The 17,985-nt window shown below is 43.6% G+C and overlaps 1 protein-coding gene across 1 annotated transcript in view; it reads left to right on the forward strand.

Annotated features, from left to right (window-relative positions):
• Positions 1 to 17,985, forward strand: part of LOC107120979 (protein broad-minded-like) — a gene marked incomplete at its 5' end in the record, with an annotated part of 153,841 nt that overhangs the window by 121,107 nt on the left and 14,749 nt on the right. The window contains 2 exons of the mRNA XM_015423776.1: positions 14,648 to 14,763; positions 15,820 to 15,974. Of these exons, the coding sequence (XP_015279262.1) occupies positions 14,648 to 14,763; positions 15,820 to 15,974 (271 nt within the window). The remainder of the gene's footprint in view (positions 1 to 14,647; positions 14,764 to 15,819; positions 15,975 to 17,985) is intronic.

The following is a 17,985-nucleotide window of genomic DNA, read 5'->3' on the forward strand; positions in this document are numbered from 1 at the left end:
TCTTCCTCGTTTCTTCACGAGATTCTTCCATCCGGCAGCAGAGGCGACGGACGCGCTGACGGCTTCTTGGCCTCGGGAACTGTTGTACGCTTTTCCACCCTTTCCTCTAATTCCCAGGACCATCAGGAAGATCCGGGAGGAGAGGGCGGAGGTGATTCTGGTAGCGCCACTGTGGGCGCGACGACCTTGGTTTTCTCTACTGACGGAGATGGCCGTGACACATCCATTGACTCTTCCTCTGGCTCCGGACATGCTCAGCCAGGGCCCGATTTGGCATCCACATCCGGAATGGCTATCCTTGACCGCGTGGAGGTTGAGAGGCGATCCTTCTCTCAGTTAGGTTACTCGGACAAAGTCTTAGACACTCTCTTGGCATCCAGGAAGCAATCCACCATAAGGATCTACAATACCACGTGGAAAGCATTTGTACGGTGGTGTAGAAGAAAACATCTGGAACCTCTTTCCTCTGGGATTCCCGAGATTCTACGGCTTTTACAAGACGGGCTGGATTCCGGACTAAAGGCAGCTACCGTACGCAGACAAGTAGTGGCCTTATCAACCGTTCTTACTCGGATCAGTAGTCCTAGCCTGACTAAACATCCGCACATACAACTCTTCCTGCAGGGGGCCGCAGCAAAATCCCCTCCACAGGTACATAGGTTTCCCACCTGGAGGCTGAATGTAGTCCTAACAGCCCTGACCAAACCTCCATTTGAACCACTCAGAGAAGTAGGGATGAGGTGGCTTCGGATGAAGACTTTATTCTTGGTGGCGATAACTTCTGCGAGAAGAGTCTCGGAATTACGAGCGCTTTCCATAAAAAGTTCCTTATGCATCTTCCATAAGGACAAGGTGGTCCTTAGGACCGACCCCACTTTTCAACCGAAAGTATCATCTGCTTTTCACCGCGCGCAGGAGATTTACTTACCAACCTTCTGTCCCGATCCTAGACATCCCAAAGAGAGATTGTGGCACACACTAGATGTCAGATGAGCCTTGAAGATATACATACTACGCACGGAATCTTGTCGTAAAACAGAGTTCATGTTTATCAACGTCTCCCCGCCTAGGGTAGGGGATCGTATGTCCACAACTTCCATTAGCTCTGTGCTTCGTACTTGCATCATAGAAGCTTACCGAGCGTCGGGTATTGAAGCTCCAAAAGGGATCACAGCTCATTCTTTGAGAAGTGCGGCGACTAATGCGGCATTCACTAATCGAGCATCAGTGGAGGAGGTTTGCAGGGCCGCTACCTGGACTTCGGTCTCGACCTTCATACGACATTACAAGCTTAACACAATCGCTTCAGTCGACGCAGCGTTTGGAAGACGAGTTCTCCAGCACATTCTCCAGCCAACTGATGATGATGACCCACCCGGTTAGGGGACACTGCTTTTGGAGGTCCCAGAGAGATGTCCTCCGCCTCAGAGTGAGAACGACCCTTGGACACTTACCGTGAGGGGTCCTTCTACTCTGAGGAAAGGAGGACATCTCGGCCCTCCCATTTTCTTTTTCATCATCATCTACTGTTCCTTTACTGTACTGTGTGCTGATCTCGTTTTCCCTATAAGTTCTTTAAGTTCTTTAAGTTATTGTGTTACTGTGTTCATAGTTTTGTTTCAAAGTTTATCTGCTGAGCGCATAGGGTTTAGCCAGATTTCGTACTCACTGCTTATGGAGTCCCAGAACTGAGGGGCAGGGCTATTCCCAGGGCGCCAACAGGAAGGAGAAAAAAGTATTTCCTGCCTCCCTATAGGAACGATGGGAATAACCAGAGAGATGTCCTCCTTTCCTCAGAGTAGAAGGACCCCTCACGGTAAGTGTCCAAGGGTCGTTTCCTGGTGGAACGAGCTCCCAGAGGAGATCAGGACGGAGCTGTTCCGCCAGGCATTCAATTAGGAGCCGGCCCGAGGGAATGCCCTGTCCCCTGAAATCTTTGAGGCAGCATGAGCCACCAGCGCAATATTAGATCGAGATCGATCACCAGGATGGCATGGAAGTCTGAGCACCATCCCAAATATAATGCTAAACTATTATCTGTAATGGTATTACTTTTATTGTTAGCGCTTTTTAATGCTGTAATTGTTGTATGGTTTTATGATCACTATACCATTTATTGTTGTTTTTATCCTGTTGTAAGCCGCCCTGAGCCGGCCACAGCTGGGAGGGCGGGGTATAAATGTAACAAATAAAATAAATATGGGTGATTGAATCCGAAGAACTGAAAATGAAAATTGGAAGCCACTATCCCAGAATGAGCAGAAGTGCAATTGGATCTAACTCATTAATTATATTAAACTGGCTGTAACAACTTCTGAGTAATTATGTGCAGTATGCATTACCCTTATTTTAAAGGTATGTCATTCACTAAAGTAGAATGACCCAGTATAAATGGAACATCCCAAACTGGCCAGTGAGGGACTGGAGATGAATAATGATGATCTCCCGGAAAACAATACCAGGTTTTTGCCAATATGAAGTTTTCAGTATAGGCTTTACTGATGGATAGGCAGAGCAACCCTGTGCCATGCCTGCACCACAGCAGCTAGCTGCCATCTGACTATGGCTGTGCTAGCCTGTTCCCTATGGGCATAAGTTATGCAGCGGCCAGCAGACAAAGTCGGTGGGTTTGCAGTGTTTTCTGATTGTAACTGAGATAGCATCTATAGCAACCACACCTCAGCAGTCAGTGGAGGTGTTGTGTGAAAGCAGTGGCACTATGGCTGCAGTCACACACACTAAATAATCCACTTTCAATCCACTTTCAGTGCATTTTCCAACTGGATTTTACTGTGTGAAATTTAGTATGTGTGATCGCAGCCTCAGATAGACAGGGCCACCAGAACCAATCAGGGCCATGTGGTGAGGGGGTGGAGTCCAGTGTCCATCTCAGGCAGGGGCAGAGAGGGGCAGGCCACAGAAGTCCCCCAGTTCTCAGGAACACTCCCCCACCCACTTAAAGGAACCGAGTCATGTCAGCAGATCCATGCACCTGATAGTGTTGAAGAGGTTTGAGCTGTCCGTTGCCAAGGGCACTCCTGCAGTGCCCCTGCCAGTGATGAAGCAGGAAAAGGGACCACCAGGGCAGGCTCAGATGTGGGGGCATGCAACACCACCCTCAGCTCCCCCAATTCCCCTCTTGATGGAGCAGAGGTGGTCTTGGGCTGGAATGACTGTTATTCCACTCTGGGTTCTGGCATTCCAGTTCCAGAGCAATCGGTGCCCAGAGACTGTCATTCTAAATCCATTTTGCATTTATCATTACTTCCATGTGTAGTGATGTAGTTATAATGTATTGCAATGAAAACCATGCAGGTTATTTGTCACTCCTGCATGCCAGTATGTCCAGTGGGCATACCCTCAAACACATTGAGTTTGTCCACTGCATTGGCTCCCCCAGCCATTGACTCCAGGGACCACCGTGATCCCCTGCATCCCCAGTGTTACCTACACAAATGTCTTCCCCTGTGTGACAGAAGCCTTCCCTTCCTGGAGCAGACACACAGTTATGAACTTTGTTCATTTACTTAATTTATTTCCTACCTTTCTCCCCCAAGTGACTTACATCATTCCCCTCTCCTCTATGTTACTCTCACAACAACCTCGTGAGGATGGTAAGGCTGAGGGTGTGAATCTGACCCAAGGCCGTCCACCCAACTTCCATAGAACAAGTGCAGAATGGAATCTGTGTCTCTTAGATCTAGGCCCATGCTCTAACCACCACACCAAGTTGGCTCATTCATCCTCTGACCCCTCCCCCCCCACACAGAAGCCTGTGAGGTGAGGGAGGGAACCTGTTGTTAGGTCAGCTTTGGAGGTGTTCCTGGGCCCCTGCTATTTTTGGCAGATAACTATGACCAGTGGGGCCTGCACAACCATCTGCAGCCACCCAAGACACCTGAGAGCCCTTCCTCTTAGATATGTCTTCAGGAAGCCCTTAGGGGGAATGGCAGATGGGCTGTGGAGGGAGTGGGGCAGGGAGGGGTTTGGAGCTCCTATCATGTAGTCAAAACCAAACAGACAGAGACACAGTTGTGGCACAACACAGATTTAATTGAACTGCAAACCATGGCAAGGTTTGCCCTGGTATGGCATGTGTCTAAGTGGGATGGCATTACAGGTGGAACTTGACATTGCAGGTGGAACTTGGAAGGGCTGGCCAGATTCTATGCTTCTCTTCAAGAGGACGGCTGGAACCACAGACTGAGCAGAGTGTGGGGGGAGGTGGGATTTGCTACACCCAAAAGTCTCCTTGTTGAATCTTTACCTGCAGGAAAGTAAAATAAGATATGTCCAGCCACGGCAAGCAGGCATGAGTGCCATTGAGTGCCATGCTGGGTTCAGCCATGGATGTGTTGTCCTGACAGGGTCTGCAAATGCAGCTCCATGAGGGTGCTGCACCATGAACCCCCCTTGCAGCACATGGTGGTACCATGCAAATTATACTCACCTGTCCTGTGATTTGGGGGGTGGGTATTTTTGCATTGTGTGTGTGTGCCCGTGCCTAGAAGTCATGGTGACCTCTGGCAACTCCTACTGGGGCACAAAGGACATTCAGAGAAGTGGCTTATTAGCCTGCCTCTGGCCTCCCGGCCCTGGTATTCTCTGGAAGTCTCCCATCCTATTACTTAAGAACATAAGTCAATGTTGGTTCAGGCCAATGGCTCATCCAATCCAACACTCTGTCACACAGGTGCCATCAGGAGGTCCACCAGTGGGGCCAGGACACTAGAAGTCCTCCCACTGTTGCCCCCCCCCCCCAGCACCAAGAATACAGAGCATCACTTACCCCAGCCTAAGAGTTCCTATCTATACCTTGTGGCTAATAGCCACTGATAGACCTCTGCTCCGTATATTTATCCAATTCCCTCTTGAAGCCGTCCATACTTGTAGCCGCCACCACCTCCTGTGGCAGTGAATTCCATGTATTAACCACTCTTTCGGTGAAGAAGTACTTTTATCCATTCTAACCCGACTTACTCAGCAATTTCATTGAATGCCCATGAGTTCTTGTACTGTGGGAAAGGGAGAAAAGTACTTCTTTATCAACTTGCTCTATCCCATACATAATCTTGTAAACCTCTATCATGTCACCCCTCAGTTTTTGTTTCTCCAAGCTAAAGATACCCAAGCGCTTTAACCTTTCTTCATAGGGAAAGTGTTCCAACCCTTTTATCATTCGAGTTGCCCTTTTCTGCACTTTTCCCAGTGCTATAATATCCTTTCTGAGGTGTGGTGACCAGAATTGCACACAGTATTCCAAATGAGGTCGCACCATCGATTTATACAGGGGCATTATGATACTGGCTGATTTGTTTTCAATTCCCTTCCTAATAATCCCCAGCATAGCATTGGCCTTTTTTATTGCAGTCACACAGTGTCTTGACATTTTCATTGAGTTATCTACTACGACTCCAAGATCTCTCTCTTGGTCAGTCTCTGCAAGTTTGGACCCCATCAACACATTTTTATAGTTAGTATTTTTGGCCCCAATGCGCATCACTTTGCACTTGGCCACATTGAACCCCAACTTCCACATTGATGCCCACTCGCCCATCCTTGACGGATCCCTTTGGAGTGCTTCACAATCCTCCCTGGTTCTCACCACCCTGAACAATTTAGTGTCATCCACATGTTTAGCCACTTCACTGCTTACTCCCAACTCCAAATCATTAATGAACAAGTTAAAAAGCATTGGGCCCAGTACTGTGAAAATTGCCCATTTATACTCACTCTCTGTTTTCTCTTAATTAGCCAGTTTTTGATCCACAAGAGGAACTGTATTGACTCCCCTTATTTTGGCAGAATGGGAAGGGCTGATGAGTTTGTGGCTTACCTAAGGTGGCCACCCCAATGAACTCACTGCAGAACTGACATCTAAAGTGGGGCTCATGCTCCTTTCTATACTATATCAGTAAATATATATTGATCTCTACATATTTCATTTATAGATATAAGTTAAAAAGTTTGCTTCAATATAATTGCCATCATATTTGAGCAGATTGATTTTCATGTCCGTGGTGAAATACCTTAAACCCCGGAATTCATATCAAAGTTTACAGTACTCAAGTTTGCACTCTGTATGCTCAGAGAGTGCAAAGTGCCTTTTACAGACTAATAGGTACATAAGGGAAAAGCAGAGTGGTTACAGCTCATCTCCCAGTACAAGAGCTCCACAGGTTTACATTTTGAATATAATTTATTTGATCTCTGTCACTATATTAAGCCCTTAGCAAGGACTCATAGAGGGAGGGGCAGCAGTAGATTATCCCCAGAGTGTTCAAGAGAGTGCTCTAGTCCCCACATTAGCTGGTGAAAATGGGGCAGAGCCTTTAAGCAGCAGTGTGGCAGAGGAGGTGTGGGTTCAGACCTCCTCTCACATGGTATGTGGAGGCAGAAAGAAAGAATGAACTCAGAATGCAGGAAGAGGGTCTGGCCTTGTCAGGTGACCTAGGAAAGCTGAGTACATTCTTCACTCCCACATGGCAAAAATGGGGGCTTGTGAGTCCTGTTTCACCACAGTGTCATTTATTACGTTTAAATTGTTTGCTTTCCTTCCGTTATGCCTCATTAAACAACACCAATAGCTTTGTCCAGATGAGCACAATGTATATTTGAATGGTTATGTTCTCTCCGTCAAGGTCTAGGACAGGCTAATCATAATAAAAAATAGTTCTCTGAGTGGATGCAATTTTTTAGGTGCCCACTAAAGATATGTTTGTTCTTCCAAGCTTTTAGGTAAAATCTCCCCCCCCCCCCCCAGCTGCTTTGCTTTTATTGTTCTGGCTTCTCTGTTTTAATTAGTGTTTCTTTTTTACAGTTTTAGATATTTTATGCTACTATAGGCTTATTGGTTTATGTTGGTGTTGCTTTGGAATAGCCCAGTGGTCCCCAACGTGGTGCCCATGGGCACCATTGTTCCCATCAGTGCCTTTCCTGGTGCCTGCTAAGTGCTTTCAGAAAGTGGGTGGTACCAGATGGTTGTGGGCATTTTTTTTTAGTTTTTGATATCTTATGGGATAATGCAGACAGTGGATTTATGTAAAGTACTTTACCTGTGCAAAAAGTGGAATGATGTTCTAAAGACATAGTAGAACTTAATTCTGACTAAACATGATTGAGATGCAGAGCCAAAATGCTAAGTGCACCCAACTGGACTTCCTATTGAAGACAAAAATGATCTCCCCAGTTTTAATATATTTTTATAATTCAGGTGGAAGTTGATAGAACTCCACAACATCAAGCCTTGTTCACTTTTCTAAAATAACTTATGTTCCTATCGAAATGTTGCCAGAATCGCTGTCTTACTATACTCATGGGCAAGAAGCTCTCACCAGTACTTCAGCACTAACTGTCATTGTTACAGATAATAGCGCAAATTGAAACTGGCTAAGCTCATGAGAGAAGAGCTCATGTAAAGGATCAGATACCCAGGAGAAGAAGCATTTTTTCCCCTCTTGCTTTTTCATAAGTGTGTTAGATGCCTGCAAACTGAATACAGATACTGCCAGATGATGGTTTCTTAGCTCAGAATGTATGTGTATTTTGTTTGTATGCAAAAAAAAAATTAAACAATGTATACAATACAACAGACAGCTAGAGACTGGCATGATGAAAGTTGAAGCTAAGATCACCTTGCACTCTATTTTCCTCTGGTTAAAGATAAACCTAAATCCATGTGGCCTTGTGCCCTTAATCCTGACTGACGATTACCAATCTGAATGGCTGACCCGTACTATTTGGAAAATTACACTACGGCTGCGGTCACACGGAACAGAAGCCACACAAGTGAGACGGAAAACAGGCGGAGTTTCCGGTCGCGATCTCACCAGCACATCTGGGAAGCGTAGCACTCCCGTGGCACAACCGAAGCTTCCAGCCGAAACTGCGTGGCAAAAAACTAGTACCTCGGAGGTACCAGTTTCCGGAAACTGCGGTGCAAGGGCGGGCGTCTGATCGCGTTTCCGGTGGCATCCGGCGCCCGCCCATGTCCCCTTGAAAATAAGGTGTGTGTTTTTTTTGTCCACGTCTCTGTGGATGCACACACGCACCCAACGGAGCATGCGCTAATTGTGTACACACAAAAACAAAACATTTTGCCGCGGTGCGCGCTTCTTCGTTGCGCGCCGGCTTGTCCTGTGATCAGCACCTCTCCCTTGCCATGGAACCTCCACGGTACCTCCACAGGACCTCCACGGGAGGTCTGATCGGGTAACTGCGCAGTAGTTTGCCCCAGGGCAAACAGCCACGCTTCTCCCCCGCAGTTTCCTTCCCATGTGACCGGGGCCCATTAGGGTTTTCTCCCCAAGAGCTTTTGGAAAGGGTTAGCTAAGCTAGTGGTCAGGCAGAGGATTGAAGACATCGAACGCCAACTGGACGTACAGGCGACCCCTGCCTTTTTAGAGCCATACAGTAGTAAATATATTGTTGCTCAAGCCCCATACTTATCCGTTTTGGAGTCAAATAAACTTAGGAGGGTGTATACTCTGGCTAGATGCTCTGCTTTACCTTCTGCAGTTCTTGAGGGCAAATGCAAGAAAACTCCCCGAAATGAGAGGCTATGCATGTGTGCGTCTGGGGAGATAGAATCCCAGGAACATGTGTTCCTGAGATGTCCATTATATAACGAAGCTCGCACAAAACTTATTGGTCCTCTCTTGATTGGTTCCTCAGATCAGGATAAGATAGAGAAATTGCTTTCAAATTCTGATCATATAGCGCTACATCAGATAGCGAAATTTTGTTTTTTGGTTGTAAAAGCTCATCAGTGTTCAGGCAGCCACTTGTTTTTAATCTAATTGATCTTTTTATTCTCGTTATTTTATCTTTTTTAAGACTAAAATTCTGTTCTTTTTTACACCGTATTTCTGGTTTTAGAGTTTAAAATGCTTGTATAACTCTACATAAATAGATTCACCATCTGGATATTTTAGACATTGTAATCTATTTATATGATAAATATTTGTAGGTATGGTTTTATATTGCTGGCTACGCGCTGTAATAATAATTCATTCATACAATACAACAGAGTTAGTTTGGTGTACTGGTTAAGTGTGCGGACTCTAATCTGGGAGAAACGAGTTTGATTCCCCACTCCTCCTCTTGCACCTGCTGATGTGACCTTGGGTCAGTCACAAGCTCTCTGGCACAGCTGTTCCTGAAAGAGCAGATAGTGTCAGAGTTCTCTCAGCCCCACCCACCTCACGGGGTGTCTATTGTGGGGAGGGGAAGGGAAAGGAGTTTGTAAGCCGCTCTGAGACTCTAAGTGAAGGGCGGGATATAAATCCAATCTCCTCTTCTTCTTAATTTTAAACAGTGTCTGCCTGAAATGCTGAAGATATATCAGAGTTTTGCATAACTTACTCCCTGACATTTTGTGGTTGGCTCTGCCTCCCACAGTAGCCATTATGTGGTTGGCCCCACCTCCCCGGCAGCCATTTTGTAGTTCCCACCACCTTGTGTCAGAATTCCAAAGCTGCCTGAAGCTGAAAAAGGCTGGAGACCCCTGGAATAACCTCTGTTTTACTACTATTATTATTATTGTTGTTGTTAATAATAATTTTTTGTTTTTGGCTGGAGACCCCTGGAATAACCTCTGTTTTACTACTATTATTATTATTGTTGTTGTTGTTGTTAATAATAATTGTTTTTGTTATTTTAAGGGATTGTATTATTTTATGGAAGGTGCCTCAAATATTGTGAGATGTAGAGTATGGGCTAACACTGGACTAATCGAAAGCCAACACAAAGAAGACAGGGTTTCTAGATATCACTAGGATTTGACTAACAGACCTTCCATGAAATAGAATCTCATAATTTGATGGCATCCACTGAGAAGGCCTCTCCAAAGGCTTACAGTGGTATAGATCAAACTAGTCTTCAAAGAGTCTATCTTCAGCCTATGGAGCTCTCTTCCAACTGAAGTGGAAGAAGAATGGAAGAGCCACTGAAGTTGGAGGAAGGCTCCTTAGATTGAATGAAGGCATTAAACTTTGCTCAGTGGAGTGACAGAATAGGGGTAGGATCAGAGGTCATTTCAGGGGGATCGCGGGGGATCGCAGTTCCCCCAGGTGAGGTACGGGGGTGGGGCACATGACAAAGCCCCGCCCCCTGCTTCCGGCTGCCCCGCTTCCGGCCCTCATTCAGCCAGGAGGAGGCAGGAGAAGAGGGAGGGTAAGTTGCTTCCTCCCTGCCTCTCCCAGCCCCTGCCTGGTTGGGGCCAGGGAGGGCCTTCGCGGGGCTTCCTTGCACTCCCGCCAGCCTTGCAGGTCCACCGCCAGGCCCCTCATGGGGCTCGCCAGTGGAGCTGCAAGGCTGGCGGGCCGGCAGCCGGGACCGTTGGGGGCGGGGTGTGTGGCCTTATGACACACTTCCGGTGATTTCAGGGGGTGTGGTCTTATGACACACTTCCGGTGATGTCAGGGGGTGTGGCATATGCTAATGAGTTATGCTAATGAGTTCCCCTAGCTCTTTTTCTACGAAACGACCCCTGGGTAGGATCCACCCTATTTTTTGCAGTAGGCAAACAGTAGTTAAAAGTGTACTTTGGTTCATTCACAATTTGTGGGTTGAAGGTAGTTTCCTTGCACATAGGACTCAGGTCCTTTTTGGTCTTTTTGAGTCCAGAGATGCTCTGTAAATTATGCTTAGAATGTAGCAGGGAGGCACTAATTCCAGCAACTCATTCTTCTGAGGAATTGCACCAGTGTATTCTGCAATACATGGAGCCTCTGAATGGTCTCCAGAATAAATTAATAACATATGTTAACTTTTCTGATATTTTATTTACTAACAAAACAATGGAGTTTATATTCTTTCCACAATGATTAACGCATCTGCTACCAGTACAAGTTCACATTAATCATGCAGAGGCCTAGTAATCTTCCTTATTTCTCCAGTGATGTTTCATTCATTGGTGCTGTCAAGATGTTTCCATTGTATACATCTAAATGTATTTTATTTCATTAGAATTACTTTAATTATTTTAATCCATCAATTCAACATGAGGGATCATTTCAGAGTCTCAACTACACAGGAGGAAAAGGTAGAGACCGACAGCAAACTAAAAGTATCTACAGAAGAATTTTAAAAGAGCCATACTCAAACTGTTTTGTAACATTTTAAAATACTTTTGGTACTAATCAGGTATCCCTTTTATACCTTGAAGAACTTTTAAAAATGTGCTTTTAAAGGTTTAAGAGTGATACTTGAATTTAATTTGCATAACCAGGCATGCACAAGGGGATGACTTGAAAGAATAAAACAGATTCCATCCCCAAATGTTGTAGTGCATTGTTTTAAATAGGAGATACTTCTTATAGAAAAGCAAATGTTAGCCTTTCATTGTATTTTCAGCAGGGGGCTTTAGAGTTAATTTTCTTCTTGTAGTAAATCTACCATGTGCCTGTGCTATCAGCTGATTTTTAATACAAGCTTAAGTGACTTGTCTTATTGTTGCTGTTGTATTTTCTGGTGGACTGTAGGAATTTGTGAAATGAGGATAAAGCAAAAAGCTCTTTGATACCCATGGCATGTTATGGCATATCTTGGATGTCCTTGTTTTTTAAAAACAACAACTCACGCGAGGAACAAGGCAAGGTTGCCCGTTGTCGCCTATCTTGTTTGCTTGTGCGATTGAACCGTTGGCTCAGGCCATTCGTGAACACCCCTCAATTCACGGCATACCTGTAGGTCCGCATCACATCAAACTGAGTTTATTTGCTGATGACATGGCCGTATTTCTAACTCACCCAGAAGTTTCTTTGCATCCTTTAGCCGCCTTATTTGACCGTTTTGGCGCAGTGGCTGGACTCAAAATCAATCATGCCAAATCGCTTTTATACCCTATCGGCTTAGAATCTGACGAACACAATTTTATAAAATCTAATTTCAACTACACGTGGGTAACCAACTGCTGGCGTTACTTAGGTATTAACATCCCGCTGAAGCTGACAGAACTATTTAAATTTAACTTTCGACCATTGGCTCAACTCTTCACTGATGCTCTATCTTCGTGGATTGAACGCATCCAGATAATTAAAACTTTTATCTTGCCTAGGTTTCTTTACCTTTTTAGGACTATTCCAATTGAAATTCCCAAAGCGTCCTTTGTTTATTGGAAGTCACTAGCCTGCAAATTTGTTTGGAACTCAAAGATTCATAGAGTGTCTTACGACACTCTCAGAAGACCTCGTAAGTCGGGTGGTCTTTCCTTACCGGACTTGAAACTATATCATGAGGCCTCAATACTATTAGGTCTGCTGAAATTCCATAGCTCTTCCTTCCAGACGGACTGGAAAACTATTGAACAAACTTACCTGCATAACGCTCCATTCCGCTCTCAAATTTGGGAGGCTTGTTGTCACAGATCGCCGTTGTTACATCGGAACCCTTTCCTTTCAATTCTTAGGACTACTTGGGACAAATGGAAACACACATTAGCTCCACATCCTTCTCCCATGACTACTTTTACAAACGTATCATGGTTTGAGTACGTACAGGTCACCCATCTTGTCAATTCGCTTCCTGATATGTACAGACCTCTCACCTCCTTTGAAAGTCTCATGAAACTTGACCAGGACACATTCTCTAAATATTTCTCAATAATATACAAAGATCTTCTTCACTCGCAATCTACAGCCTTATTGAATTACCAGAAGGCCTGGCAAAAAGACTGTGATAACACCCTATTGCCAGCAGACTGGGACGATATTTGGTCCTCACCATCTTTGCAATCCAAATCTTTGAACATTCAGTTGCAGAGTTATAAGATCCTTACCAGATGGTACCTCACCCCTATGAGACTCCATCAGATATCCAAAGCCAATTCTCCTCTTTGTTGGCGCTCCTGCGGGGAATCTGGCACTTTTTTTCATTGTTGGTGGGGGTGCACAGAAATTCAGCATTTCTGGTCCAAGGTTATCTTTTCCATCAAAAATATAACTGGGCACTTGATACCACTGCAACCTGAACTAATATTACTTGATTTATGGAATGCCCCCCATATACCCAAATGTAGCCAAGACCTTATTTCGACTCTCTGCTAATAGCTGCTAAGGTGGTTATTGCGAGTAGCTAATCAACCGACAAACTTCTTCTTTCCTCTTGGCGCTTAGAAATCTGGGACTTTTACATCATGGACAAACTCTCTGATGCAGTGGCTTCCTCTACTAATAGTTCATGTTCAAAATCTACTTTATGCACGAAATGGTCTCCTTTTTTAGAATATGTCTTCAATAACGACACTTCTAAATTTGCTGTTCCTTCTCAGTATGTTGCAGTGTTTCATTACATGTAATTTTGCGTTGGTCATATTTATACCAAATCCCATTGTTGTTTATTGTACTATAGACTAATAAAATATTTTAAAAAAATAAAAACAAAAAAATAAAAACAACAACAACAAAAACCCTTCTATTCATGTAGTTTTCATGGAAGAAATCTCCCTGTAAGAGTAGTGGTACGAACTGATGCCCATTATAATGGTGGGCCTGTCCATATGAGTGTTGATAATTTGCTCGGGAATGGTTCAAACTGAGCCACATTTTCCATTTCAGTTGTCACTTCCCTTGATAAATGAGTACTTGCTGAATGGAAGGACCTTAGATCTGCACATCACATGCTTATACACTATCCAGTAAAGTGATAGCAAGAGGCCCAAAATCCAATGTTTTTCTTGTTTATACTGCACATTGGCTTTTCCCATATATACCCTGATGAAGTTGTGGATTCATTGACTTGAATACAGAGCAGTGTTTTTGTGGGCAGAATGTTTTCTATCTGCAGAGCTGTAGCCCAAAATGTCCCCTGGCCCCAAGGAGCAGTCTTTGGGGGGTGCAGCAGAAGAGTCAAGAAAGTCACATTCCATGGGTGGATGGGGACATGCATTCTCATACATATTCAGCCCCCCCCCCCCATCATAGACTGTGGAGTTTGTGCATCCATTTGCTGATTTTTCCCTCCTTGAGGGAAATTAAATTGGTCATAATTTTTTTTAAATTATTTTCTCAGAAAAAGGTGGGATACAGAAGGTGGGGAAATATAAATTCATCCTGTTCATTGTATTGGTTTACACTGGGTAATTTGCCTTGAGTGTCAGAGACTATAAATAACATGAATCAGTGCACAGTTCTGTTCTGTTGAAATTTTGTATTCAGACTTGTAAGTGTAGTTGAGGATCCAAAGCACCATGAAGCTAGTTCCATGACCCCAGTGGGCCTTTTGACTTGTTTCTCTTTAAACAGCAGCATCTCCAGGCTGCATGGCAAACTAATTTGAAAACTGAGGAGAGTTTTTAAAGCAGTTTGTGACATGGATTTCCAAGCTATCCAAAGAAAACACTAAGAATCGTCCTTAGGGCTAATGCAAATTTCTAGCATGAGCCAGAGTAGATCTTTGGAATGAGGCCATTCTTTTATACAAAAAGATAGTATTATTTTGTCTGGAAAAGTTAGCAAAGTCCAAAAGAAAGAAATTGATACATACATACTACCAACCATATGGTGACTTTAATATGGATTATAGCTTCATAAAAGGCTTTGTGGTTGGACTGTAAATCACGCTCATGAACATCTGAATTAAAATTAAAAAATGAAAACATATTTTGTTTCTATTTAAAGTTATTTATTTATTTATTTATTTATTTTAGTTATGGCAAACGTTTGAACCTGCTGGGAGAGAATGCGGAAAATGATCTATGCCAAGTATTAATGCAGTGTGAGAAATTTTTGAAACAGCAACAAACACCTGTAAAGTCATCACTACGTATCCTTTTCTTCACTGAGTCTTTACTTACTGTAACTCAGTAATTTTGTTTTCTTGAATTTTGGGTTTCTTTGCATATTAACTAAAAAGAGACATATTTGTGTTATAAATGTGGAAATAGCATAACATATTCTTTACTGTAAAGACTGATTTCTCTAAAACAGTTACATCCCACTCCAGATAATTCTCTATTGGTAAGGAAGGATCTGTTATGTGGCGCTTTCCCACCTACAATGGTTTCATCCCAGTGTAGAAAGGAGATGAATATGCTGCACAAAATAGATTTGCTTTCACCGATGGAATGAATGAGGGAACCTGTATGTGGTCACACACATTATATCGATTAAAATATTCATAATCTCTGTATGACTGAAGCAGTCAACAAGGTTAAAAAGGTAAAGGTTCTCTTGCTCAAAAGCCAGTCGAATCCAACTCTAGGGTTGCGGTGCTCATCTCCGTTTCAAAGCCGAAGAGCCAGCGCTGTCTGAAGACATTTCCGTGGTCATGTGGCCAGCATGACTAAGCACCAAGGCGCACGGAACGCTGTTACCTTCCCACTGAAGTGGTACCTATTTATCTACTTGCAGTTTCTTGCTTTTGAACTGCTAGGTTGGCAGGAGCTGGAACTAGAGACGGGAGCTCACTCCGTCACGGGGCACACTCGGGTCTCGAACTGCTGAACTACTGACCTTCCATAGCCTGCAGTTCAGCATCTTAACCACTTGAGCCACTGCAGCTCCAAACTGTAACCAACAAGGTTACAAGCAAATAATAAGCTACAACCCATAGTTCTAAACTACAAAAATAACGATAGATGCAGAGATACAACATAAATAATCAAAGTCAATTGACACAGCCTGAAACAAAAACTCCACCATTCAAACTAGTGGAGTGCCCCTAAAAACTCAGCTTCAGACTAGTGTTTAAATACCAAGAGAGGGTTTCTGGACTGGGATAGTGATTTTTACTGCAAACACTCTGACTTTTTGACTTCCAGGCTTTTCTTTAGTCATCAGTAAAAGAGAAACACTGGATTTCCTTAACTTGCTTGTACAGGCAGTCTTCAGGGGGGATATGTAAGCTATGACTGGTTTGCATCTTCTGTCTTTCTAATAATGATGGGAAATAAGGAGAAAACATTAACATTCCTTCAACAGTTCTCCCATCTTCTTGTTTCTGCATTCATTTGGATACCACGTCTACATAGTTCTGTAAGACTTCAAAAGATTTTTCATCTTGACAAGATTACTTTGAACATTTTAAATGAATTTTATTAATACAGAAGCTTTCCTTTTCTTAAAAGGATGCCCTGACCTGGATAGCCCAAGCTAGCCCAATCCTGTCAGATCTCAGAAGCTAAGCAGGATCGGCTTTGGCTAGTATTGTAACTGGTTGTAAACCTCCCTGAGCCTGCCCATGCGGGAAGGGCGGAATACAAATCAGAAATATAAATAAATAAATAGTATTTGGAAAGGCAACCGCCAAGGAATACTTGGGTAGTGACGCAGAGGAAGGCAATGGCAAACCACCTCTGAAACATTTCTTGCCTTAAAAATAAGTCTAGCTTGCCACCTAGTGGTGCATAATGCTAAAGAGCTAGAACTGCTGGCTGCCAGACAACCTTAGGCTCTTCTGGCTATTCTACACACAATGCCATACAGTAGTTGTTGTCATTGTTGTTAGAAAAGAATCCTTCACTTAAATGTTTTTTGAACTGAATATTTGCCCTGTAAAATTTCTTTCAGAAAAATATGTGTTACTCAAATAGCTATCTGAGAGCAAGTGGGGGGGGGGAATAGACTGATAGCAATGGTAGTATTATTGAATTTTAAAGTGAGCAATAAAATGTACTTTATTATTAGTGTTAAATTCTGTGTGTAGGTAAAGAGAACCATTGAATGGCCTTTTCATTATTATTGCTCAGTGCTAGCTCATTCTTTAGATGATTAGCTTTATTTTATTATAAAATCATTAAAAGGCACAAAATATCAATGTTATACAGAAAAAAAATTAAATTGGTTTGTAGTGTTAGTGCTAGCAATAGTCTGCATAATTTAGCATTTCAAGCTGTTTCCTTAGCTACAAGAAGATTCATTTAACACAAATGTTCATGTAATTAAATCTCTTGTGTGAATTATTTTTAAAATCCTATTTAATCCTTTTGTCAAAGCTAAATTTGATTATATAGTCGAAAACGGTATCACAAAAGTTTACTTACACATATCAGCAATAGAGCTAGTGTGATTTCCCACTTGTGACATGTCAGCATACCAAACCTTCAGCAACATCAGTCGCCATCTAAACACTGTGTTTAAGATTTTTTTTTCCATGTTTCATCTTCCCAATTCGCCAGTCATGTCTCAAAGATGAAAAGGAGCATCTTGGGGTTGTTCAAGCCCAATTCTTTGCTATTGAAATTAGAGATTTAAAGTTTTTTTGGTTTGTTTTTTAAACCTCTCTCTTTTGCAAGGCCCTTGGATACCAGTAGACAAGCAGCATATAAATATTCCAAATAAATGCATAATAAAAATGCACACCTGATCTAGGATTTCAGCAGCACAAGAAAAGACGTATATGCCATTAAGTTGCAACTGACTCATCGCAATCCCATCCATGGGGCGTTCCAGGCAAGAGAGGGGCAAAAGTTGTTTGCTTTTTTTATCCTCTGCATAGCAACTCCTTTCTTCCTTGGAAGTCTCTCATGCAGTTACTGACCATAGCCAACCATGCTTAGCTCCCAAACTCTGACAAGCACAGACTAAGCCAGACTATTCAGGCTTTGCAGAGAGAACTGGTTCCATAAATATAGTGACTGCATTGCCTCCACTGAATATTGCTGCTGCAGTCTTCTACAGATTTATTATATTTCACATTTTAGAAAAATCAGTAGTTTCATCCACCATATCCTTCCATTGCTGAATCTATAAACCTTAATAAATTACTAATGTAGTACAGATGCTTAGTTAGTTAGTGGCAGGCCCGTAGCCCGCGTGGGGCCCACGGGGCCGGGGGGCCCCCCGCTAGTTTTGCGGGCTCCCTCCCTCCCGATCATCTGCTCCCCCCCATCCCGGCCCGGCCCCGCCTGGAGGCTGGCAAATCTCGCTCCGACTCCCCGAGGTCTCCGCCGCCCAGGAAGCGCCGCGCCGCTCTCGCCCGGCTCCAAGTTCCGTGGCGCTCCCCCGAGGCCCTCCTTCCCGGGCCGCCCTCCTTCCTGGCCTTCCG

This window comes from Gekko japonicus, unplaced genomic scaffold (assembly GCF_001447785.1).
Source record: "Gekko japonicus isolate JY-2015 unplaced genomic scaffold, Gekko_japonicus_V1.1 scaffold2161, whole genome shotgun sequence".
Lineage (NCBI taxonomy): Eukaryota > Metazoa > Chordata > Lepidosauria > Squamata > Gekkonidae > Gekko > Gekko japonicus.